At 41.8% G+C, this 10,386-nt stretch overlaps 2 protein-coding genes across 2 annotated transcripts in view; both read right to left on the bottom strand.

Moving 5' to 3' along the window:
• Positions 1 to 381: 381 nt before the first annotated feature.
• Positions 382 to 5,841, bottom strand: LOC115178171 (zinc finger protein 436-like). Its single transcript, XM_029739227.1, has 2 exons — positions 5,629 to 5,841; positions 382 to 2,208 (listed from the first exon to the last, which is right to left on the bottom strand). The coding sequence occupies exon 2, from the start codon at positions 2,150 to 2,152 to the stop codon at positions 1,202 to 1,204; it is 951 nt and encodes a 316-aa protein (XP_029595087.1). The 5' UTR covers positions 2,153 to 2,208; positions 5,629 to 5,841; the 3' UTR covers positions 382 to 1,201.
• A 4,400-nt stretch (positions 5,842 to 10,241) lies between these two features.
• The window catches only part of LOC115178170 (zinc finger protein 239-like), an 8,547-nt gene continuing 8,402 nt past the window's right edge, over positions 10,242 to 10,386 (bottom strand). The window contains exon 2 of the mRNA XM_029739226.1: positions 10,242 to 10,386. This exon is cut by the window's right edge and continues 662 nt beyond it. Coding sequence (XP_029595086.1) covers positions 10,282 to 10,386 — 105 coding nt within the window. The 3' untranslated portion in view covers positions 10,242 to 10,281.

Here is a 10,386-nt window from a genome sequence, read left to right as displayed (position 1 = left end):
CCAGTTCAGAATAATACAAATAGTTATTGTACTTTAACAGAAACAGTTCCTACTTAGACTTTTATTCAACAATACTTTCTACAGTAAGATGTACAGTAGGCCTGACCATGTTTCATCTGTACTGTTACTTAGGGTTGCACTATCAAAAACTGAGCCTGTGTGTGTTCTGTTATACATCTGTGTGATGTGATCAATCCGTTTATTCCAGTTCACAATGAAAATGATTTATTGTATTTTAACAGCAACAGTTTTTTTATGGGGAAAAATAAACATGAATAGGCTTTATATGTGTATTTAATGTCAATGTTATTTGTTTTTGTTTATATTGCATTTGTTTTAGGCATAAGGGCAATGAAATCAACCAATATTTACACAAAGTTGCATATTTTAATAAGCTTGGGTCCCAGGAAAACACCACATTTTTTATTTGGGTCCCAGGCTGAAAAAGGTTTAAGAACCCCTGGTGTAAAGGGTGGGCACAGTCAGACAGGATGGACTTCCCACTGTCCAGACCAACTGGTACAAACACTTATTTAACCTTACGGCCATTGCCCATTACAGGGAAGAGGAGGAGGTAGGCTAGTCTGAACTGGAACTGTTAGCATTGTCCTTGGATGTCATGACATGGGGATGATGATGGTAATGTGAGGTTGATAGTGGTGAAGACTTTGCTGATGATGATTTTGGTCAGCATATTTATGTTTTGTCACCATCTAAACAAATAATAGTCCGCTTGGACTGGCCGACCAAAAGGTCAAACGAGCTGCCCCTGGACCAAGGTAAGGTTTCCGTCTCCCTGGGAATTCAACACTAGGTCCATGAACTGATTTCTCACATAAATGCATACATTCATTCAGGTTACAGACCATGCAACTAGGCTTAGCACCCCTAGACAAAGCGAGTGCAACAACATCCGTGGGTTAGTTACTGGGTTGGTAACACTTGATGAAGTTCTGGATCCATACGTGCTAAGAGACGAGATAGAACTGGGATCGGAACCGGAACCAAAAGCTCCACCCTCTCCAAGTTACAGGCAAGTCTAGAGGCCAAATGACCGACATTGTAAATATGTGGAAATCATAGACCTGGAACTAAAATGTCTTTACACAATGAGAGCAGTGGAAAGGCTTCTCTCCTAAATGTTTTATTTCATGTAATTTCAGGTGCTTAACTGGTTAAAACTCTTTCCACATTGAGAACATTAGTAAGGCTTTTCTCCCGTGTGTGTCCTCTCATGTTTTTTCTGGTTCCCTAACCCCCTAAAACTCTTTCCACAGTGGGAGCATTGGTAGGGCTTCTCTCCTGTGTGTATTCTCTTGTGCTCTTTTAGGCTCTCTAACACAGTAAAACTCTTTCCACATTGGGAACATTGGAAAGGCTTTTCTCCTGAGTGTGTCCTCTCATGAACTTTTAGGTTACCTATCTGGGTAAAACCCTTTCCACACTGGGAACATTGGAAAGGCTTCTCTCCTGTGTGTGTTCTCTCATGTTGCTTTAAGATCCCTAACCACCTAAAACTCCTTCCACAGTGGGAACAGGGGTATGGCTTATCTCCAGAGTGTATTCTCTCATGTTTCTTCAGGTTCCCTAAATGGGTAAAATTCTTTCCACACAGGGAGCAGTGGAAAGGCTTTTCTCCTGTGTGTTTCGTCTTATGCTCTTTAAGGTTTCGTGACGTGGTAAAAGCCTTTCCACACTGAGAACAATGGTGGGGTTTCTCCCCTGTATGTGTCCTTTCATGTTCCTTCAGGTTCTCTAACTGAGTAAAATTCTTTCCACAATAGGAACATTGGTAAGGCTTCACTCCAGAGTGTATTCTCTCATGCTTTTTCAGATTCCCTAACCGGTTAAAACTCTTTCCACACTGGGAGCAGTGGTGGGGCTTCTTTCCCGTGTGTATTATTGTATGTTCTTTCAGGTTCCCTAACCGGTTAAAACCCTTTCCACACTGGGAGCATTGGAAGGGCTTTTCTCCTGCGTGTGTCCTCTCATGCTTTTTTAAATCCTGTGAACATAAATATCCTTTTTCACACTGAAAGCATTGAAAAGGCTTTTCTTCTTTGTGTGTCCTCTCATGCTGTTTTAGGTTCTGTAACTTGGAAAAATGCTTTCCACACTGGGAGCAGTGGTGTCGTCTGGCTGGATTGGGCATCTCTGGGTCTGGTTCCCCTGATGGACTCTTCCCGTTGTGAGAGTGTGGTCTTTCTCCTGTCAAAGACAACAGATTATTTAGTTAAATACTAAACAGAGACCTGAATGAAAGCTCCACATGATAAAACTATCTTCCTATGAGGTTTAATCCAGACTAGATCCCCCCCAATGAAGGGTAATTTAGAAAGAGATATTTATAATAATAATTGTAATTTATAATCTTATTTTATCTGAATATTTAATCTTTATATTAATCTAATCTATAATCTTCCTGAACATCATCTGGAATCGAGTGAATCATTTAATTGGATTCCTTTAGTTGGATTCATTTTCATATTATCACACCGATCTCGACAAACCATTTCTGTATGGACCTGGCTTTGTGCACTGGGGGGCATGTTCATGCTGAAACAGGAAAGGGCCTTCCCATAACTGTTGTCACAAAGATGGAAGCACAGAATCGTCGAAATAAGATAAGGGGCCTAGCCTGAACCATGAAAAACAGCCCGAGACCATTATTCCTCCTCCACCAAACTTTACCGTTGGCACTATGCATTGGGGCAGGTAACGTTCTCCTGAAATCCGCCAAACCCAGATTCTTCCGTCGGACTTCCAGATGGTGTAGCGTGATTCATCACTCCAGAGAACGCGTTTCCACTACCCCAGAGTCCAATGGTGATGAGCTTTACACCACTCCAGCCAACGCTTGGCATTGAGCATAGTGATCTTAGGCTTGTGTGTGGCTGCTCAGCCATGGAAACCCATTTCATGAAGCTTCCGGAGGCAGTTTGGAACTCGGTAGTGAGTGTTGCAACCAAGGACAGACGATTTTTACACACTAAGCGCATCAGCACTTGGCGGTCCCGTTCTGTGTGCTTGCGTGGCCTACCACTTTGCGGCTAAGCCGTTGTCGATCCTAAATGTTTCCACATCACAATAACAACATTTACAGTTGACCCAGGTAGCTCTAGCAGGGCAGAAATTCTACAAGCTGACTTGTTGGAAAGGTGGCATCCTATGACTGAGTCACGTTGAAAGTCACTGAGCTCTTCAGTAAGGCCATTCTACTACCAATGGTTGTCTATGGAGATTGCATGGCTGTGTGCTTGATTTTGTACACCTGTCAGCAACGGGTGTAGCTGAAATAGCCGAATCCACTCATTTGAAGGGGTGTCCACATACTTTTGCATATATAGTGTAATTTCAATGCACTTTTGTGATTCAAGAGAAGAGTCTTCAACTATAAGGTGTTTTCTTTTAGCTCTCCTAGCTTTGCAGTTGAGGAACTGAAGCCCAATTGTCGTTTTTTGTTTGGAACACAGCCCTGCTTCCCCACCAACACACAATTACTGTTGTTGTTTACACAATCTAAAAAACATTCCATTATAAATCGGAATCTGGGTCAGGTGGGCGTCATTTGAATGCTTATTATATTGCCAAAATGGATAAGCTATAAACTACAATTTTACAGTGTTAGGCTTTCACAAGGCACTTCAGACAAACAGATTGTCATTTTTCTTCACAATACAACAAACATAGGCTCATTCTGTTCAGGACAACCCAGGGTATGTTTACGGACATATTCAATCTCTCCCTATTCCAGCCTGCTGTCCCCACATGCTTCAAGATGGCCACCATTGTTCCTGTACCCAAGAAAGCCAAGATAACTGAACTAAATGACTCCCGCCCCGTAGCACTCACTTCTGTCATCATGAAGTGCTTCGAGAGACTAGTCAAGGAGCATTTCACCTCCACCCTACCTGACACCCTAGACCCACTTCAATTTGCTTACCGGGTCCATAGACGATGCAATCGCCATCACACTGCCCTATTCCATCTAGACCAGAGGAATACCGCAATGGCATTCAACACCATAGTACCCTCCAAACTCATCATTAAGCTTGAGTCCCTGGGTCTTGACCCTGTCCTGTGCAACTGGGTCCTGGACTTCCTGACGGGCCGCCCCCAGGTGATGAAGGTAGGAAACAACATCTCCACTCCGCTGATCCTCAACACTGGGGCCCCACAAGGGTGCGTTCTCAGCCCCCTCCTGTACTCCCTGTTCACCCACGACTGCATGGCCAACTCAATCATCAAGTTTGCAGACGACACAACAGTGGTAGGCTTGATTACCAACAATGACGAGACTGCCTACAGGGAGGAAGTGAGGGCCCTCAGAGTGTGGTGTCAGGAAAATAACCTCTCACTCAATGTCAGCAAAACAAAAGAGATGATTGTGGACTTCAGGAAACAGCAGAGGGAGCACCCCTCTATCCACATCGACGGGACAGTAGTGGAAAGGTGGAAAGTTTTAAGTTCCTCTGTGTTCAAATCACCGACAAACTGAAATGGTCCACGCACACAGACAGTGTGGTGAAGGCTGAACCTCAGGAGGCTGAAGAAATTTGGCTTGTCATCTAAAACACTCACAAACTTTTACAGATGCACAATCGAGAGCATCCTGTCGGGCTATATCACCGCCTGGTACGGCAACTGCACCGCCCACAACCGCAGGGCTCTCCAGAGGGTGGTGCGGTCTGCACAACGCATCACCGGGGGAAAACTACCTGCCTTCCAGGACACCTACACCACCCGATGTCACAGGAAGGCCAAAAAGATCATCAAGGACAACAACCACCCGAGCCACTGCCTGTTCTCCCCGCTTCCATTCAGAAGGCGAGGTCAGTACAGGTGCATCAAAGCTGGGACCAAGAGACAGAAGCTATTTTTCAATCTCAAGGCCATCAGACTGTTAAACAGCCATCACTAGCACAGTGAGGTGGCTGCCTACAAACTTGATATCATTGGCCACTTTAATAAATGGAACACTAGTCACTTTAATAATTGCACTTTAAGAATGTTTAAATATCTCGCATTACTTATCTCTTATGTATATACTGTATACTGAATCCTACACTACCTATTGCATCTTAGCCACTCTGTCACTGCTCATCCATATAATTTATATTTATATATTCTCATCCCATTCCTTTACTAGATTGTGTGTATTAGGTTTTGTTGTGGAATTGTTAGATATTAGGTTTTGTTGTGGAATTGTTAGATATTACCTGTTAGATACTGCTGCACTGTCGGATCTAGAAGCATAAGCATTTCGCTACACTCACAATAACATCTGCATGTGACCAATAACATCTGCTAACCATGTGTATGTCACCAATAACATCTGCTAACCATGTGTATGTAACTTTACTTTTGATGCAAATCAAAGATTTAAAAAATAGGCCAGATGTTTTTAGAATAATTCGTATTTTTAGCTTGATGTTGACAATCCATGAAAAAAGTTATTGCAGATCAGAGATTTAAATGCATCTTTTATGTCTTGATGTGTTTCAGTAAAATCAACACTTAGATGCAAATCAAAGGTTGTAAAAGTAGGCAAGGCTTGTTTTGAATAATTTAATATAATGTTAACATTTTAATGTTGGATATAAAAACAACTGTACTTCGGTTACTTACTGGTGTTAATCAGATCTCCTGTCTCCTCCTCTTCTTCTTCTTCCAATGTGACAGTTATCTCTCCCTCCACTCCAAAAACTGCATCCTCCTCCTCCTCTTTTTTTACATCACAGATATAAAAACCTTTGGTAACATCTCCCTCCTCTTTCACTCTGATCTCTCCTTTGTCTTCATTCACTGAAACGTCTTTCTCTTCTTCTTTCACGGTAACAGCCTCACCCTCTACTTCTATTTTAACAGTCTCTTCTTCTTTCACTGTAACAGCCTCACCCTCTACTTGTTTTTGTATTGTAACAGACTCCTCTTCCTTCTCCTCTTTCGCCAGAGCTTCTTTCTCCGTCCACCAGACCTCTTCTTTAGTATGGGGACAGTATCTTAGTGAGCTCATGGTAGAGGACGTTAGCTAGCTAATTAGCTAGTTAGCATTAGCGATTAGACTAGTGATAGGCTAATTTAACCAGCCAGCTAGCTAACAACGTACATATGAAATTAAATTGGGTAACTGGTAGACGTGTGTTTAAAACACAATGGCTAATATACACCGAAACATTATAAAGACCTTGAACATTTCGGCGAGGTGGCTAACTGTTGTTGTTGTTGTTGTTGAAGTGTCCCGTCCACTAGATTATACGTCACGCCAGTAGTATCGCGAGAAATACGAACATCGCTAACTGCCGACTAGAGTGGGAACGCAGTTAAGGAAAATATTTTATTTTCAGACAAAGTTTATTATAGAAGTCAATATTATATGGAAACGTACAAAGAGAAGCATGTTTTCATCCATTGGTGCAGATTTTTATTGAGTGAGAATTTAAATGCAATACTACTGCACATCTGCATTTAAGATAATTTCATATTAATTCACCTAAACATATATTACAATTAACAACTATGTCTATACTGCTCCTACATGGTGTAACAATACATCATGTAGATGTATATAATGAACAGATTAGGTCTATACTGCTCCTACATGGTGTAACAATACATCATGTAGATGTATATAATGAACAGACTAGGTCTATACTGCTCCTACATGGTGTAACAATACATCATGTAGATGTATATAATGAACAGACTAGGTCTATACTGCTAGGTCTATACTGCTCCTACATGGTGTAACAATACATCATGTGGATGTATATAATGAACAGACTAGGTCTATACTGCTCCTACATGGTGTAACAATACATCATGTAGATGTATATAATGAACAGACTAGGTCTATACTGCTCCTACATGGTGTAACAATACATCATGTAGATGTATATAATGAACAGACTAGGTCTATACTGCTCCTACATGGTGTAACAATACATCATGTGGATGTATATAATGAACAGACTAGGTCTATACTGCTCCTACATGGTGCAACAATACATCATGTAGATGTATATAATGAACAGACTAGGTCTATACTGCTCCTACATGGTGTAACAACAATACATCATGTAGATGTATATAATGAACAGACTAGGTCTATACTGCTCCTACATGGTGTAACAATACATCATGTAGATGTATATAATGAACAGACTAGGTCTATACTGCTCCTACATGGTGTAACAATACATCATGTGGATGTATATAATGAACAGACTAGGTCTATACTGCTCCTACACAATGTAACAATACATCATGTAGATGTATATAATGAACAGACTAGGTCTATACTGCTCCTACATGGTGTAACAATACATCCAGTACACTACCAGTCAAAAGTTTGGATGCACCTACTCATTCAAGGATTTTTCTTTCTTTTTACTATTTTCTACATTGTATAAAAATAGTGAAGACATCAAAACTATAAAATAACATATGGAATCATGTAGTAACCAAAAAAAGTGTTAAACAAATCAAAATATATTTTCTTCAAAGATTCTTCAAAGTAGCCACCCTTCACCTTGATGACAGATTTATTTTTAACACACTGCTATGACACCTCATCAACCTGAAAGGGCTGGGGCTAAACCTTTAAATGCCCCCATCTGCAGTCATCAGTCCTCTCTCAACCAAACCAGCATGGAACCCTAGAGACGTGTTATTGACTGAGTATGGACCAGCATGGAACCCTAGAGACGTGTTATTGACTGTGAGTATGGACCAGCATGGAACCCTAGAGATGTGTTATTGACTGAGTATGGACCAGCACGGAACCCTAGAGATGTGTTATTGACTGAGTATGGACCAGCATGGAACCCTAGAGATGTGTTATTGACTGTGAGTATGGACCAGCATGGAACCCTAGAGATGTGTTATTGACTGTGAGTATGGACCAGCATGGAACCCTAGAGATGTGTTATTGACTGTGAGTATGGACCAGCATGGAACCCTAGAGATGTGTTATTGACTGAGTATGGACCAGCATGGAACCCTAGAGATGTGTTATTGACTGTGCGTATGGACCAGCATGGAACCCTAGAGATGTGTTATTGACTGTGAGTATGGACCAGCATGGAACCCTAGAGATGTGTTATTGACTGTGAGTATGGACCAGCATGGAACCCTAGAGATGTGTTATTGACTGAGTATGGACCAGCATGGAACCCTAGAGATGTGTTATTGACTGTGAGTACGGACCAGCATGGAACCCTAGAGATGTGTTATTGACTGTGAGTATGGACCAGCATGGAACCCTAGAGACGTGTTATTGACTGTGAGTATGGACCAGCATGGAACCCTAGAGATGTGTTATTGACTGAGTACGGACCAGCATGGAACCCTAGAGATGTGTTATTGACTGTGTGTATCACATGAATGTGGTGTGTTGTGGCCAAGGTACACTATATATTAAAAAAAGTATGTGGACACCCCTTCAAATGAGTGGATTCTGCTATTTTCAGCCAGACCCGCTGTTGACAGGTGTATAAAATCAAGCACACAGCCTTGCAATCTCCATAGACAAACATTGGCCCTTTCTGAAGAGCTCAGTGACTTTCAATGTGGCACCGTCATAGGATGCCACCTTTCCATCAAGTCAGTTTGTCAAATTTCTGCCCCGGTCAACCGTAAGTGCTGTTATTGTGAAGTGGAAACTTCTTGTATCAACAACGGCTCAGCCGCAAAGTAGTAGGAGAGTACTGAAGCACGTAGCGCGTAAAAATCGTCTGCAATGTCAACACAAGAACTGTTCTTCGGGAGTTTCATGAAATGGGTTTCCTTGGACGAGTAGCCGCACACAAGCCTAAAATCACCATGCGCAATGCCAAGCATCGGCTGGAGTGGTGTAAAGCTTGCCTCCATTGGACTCTGGAGCAGTGGAAACACATTCTCTGGAGTGATGAATCATGCTTCAACATCTGGCAGACCGACGGATGAGTCTGGGTTTGGCGGATGCCAGTAGAATGCTACCTGTCCCAATGCATAGAGCCAAAGTTTGGTGGAGGAGGAATAATGGTCTGGGGCTGTTTTTCACTGTTCGGGCTAGGCCCCTTAGTTCCAGTGAAGGGAAATCTTAACGCTACAGCATGCAATGACATTCTAGATGATTCTATGCTTCCACCTTTGTAGCAACAGTTTGGGGAAGGCCCTTTCCTGTTTCAGCATGACAATGCTTGGTGCACAAAGCGAGGTCCATACAGAAATGGTTTGTCGAGATCGGTGTGGTAGAACTTGACTGGCCTGCACAGAGCCCTGACCTCAACCCCATTGAACACCGTTGGGATGGATTGAAACGCCGACTGCGAGCCAGGCCTAATCGACCAACATCAGCGTCCGACCTCACTAACGCTCTTGTGGCTGAATGGAAGCAAGTCCCTGCAGCAATGTTCAAACATCTAGTGGAAAGCATTCCCAGAAGAGTGGAGGCTGTTATAGCAGCAAAAGGGGGGTACCAACTCCATATTAATGCCCATGATTTTGGAATAAGATCTTTGACAACAGGTGTCCACATACTTTTGGTCATGTAGTGTAACTCTTTAGTATTGTTATCACCTCTGATTAAGAGTTCTACATAATATTCTGCTAGAAACCTTAACAAGTGTTGATTCATATTGTATATATACAGTCGTGGCCAAAAGTTTTGAGAATGACACAAATATTAATTTCCACAAAGTTTGCTGCTTCAGTGTCTTTAGATATTTTTGTCAGATGTTACTCTGGAATACTGAAGTATAATTACAAGCATTTCATAAGTGTCAAAGGATTTTATTGACAATTACATGAAGTTGATGCAAAGAGTCAATATTTGCAGTGTTGACCCTTCTTTTTCATGACCTCCTGGAGTATATGCAAATTGCCATCATACAAACCGAAGCAGCAGACTTTGTGAAAATTAATATTTGTGTCATTCTCAAAACCTTTGGCCACGACTGTAGATTTGGAACTTTGTTGAAGTGTATTTCATTTACTGCCCATGTAGATATGCCTTGTTTGACACTGTTTCAGTTTCCTTTCAATAACCTAGGAAAGCCATCCTTGCATCTACAATCATCTATCCACCAATGAAGCCAAACCTGTTTTAATAAAAGATCAAAAGGCTACCCAGACATACCCATTGGGTTACCTCCCACCCAGCCTACCCAGACTTAGAGATATTTTTAATTGACCATGTCTCGGGATGAAAAAAAACAAGAGTAGGCCTATTTGGTTTCATATAAATAATGTCAGTCAGGTTTCATATAAAGAATATGATTTCACAACACACATTTCCGATCAAAAACATAAGTCAGAGCACAGCCTCTCTATTCTCTCATGTGATTTCAGGTCTTCTGACTGGGAAAACGTTTTTCCACAATAAGAGCAGCGGAAAGGCTTCTC

Source organism: Salmo trutta, chromosome 38, assembly GCF_901001165.1.
Source record: "Salmo trutta chromosome 38, fSalTru1.1, whole genome shotgun sequence".
Lineage (NCBI taxonomy): Eukaryota > Metazoa > Chordata > Actinopteri > Salmoniformes > Salmonidae > Salmo > Salmo trutta.
This window is presented reverse-complemented; position numbering and strand designations above follow the sequence as displayed.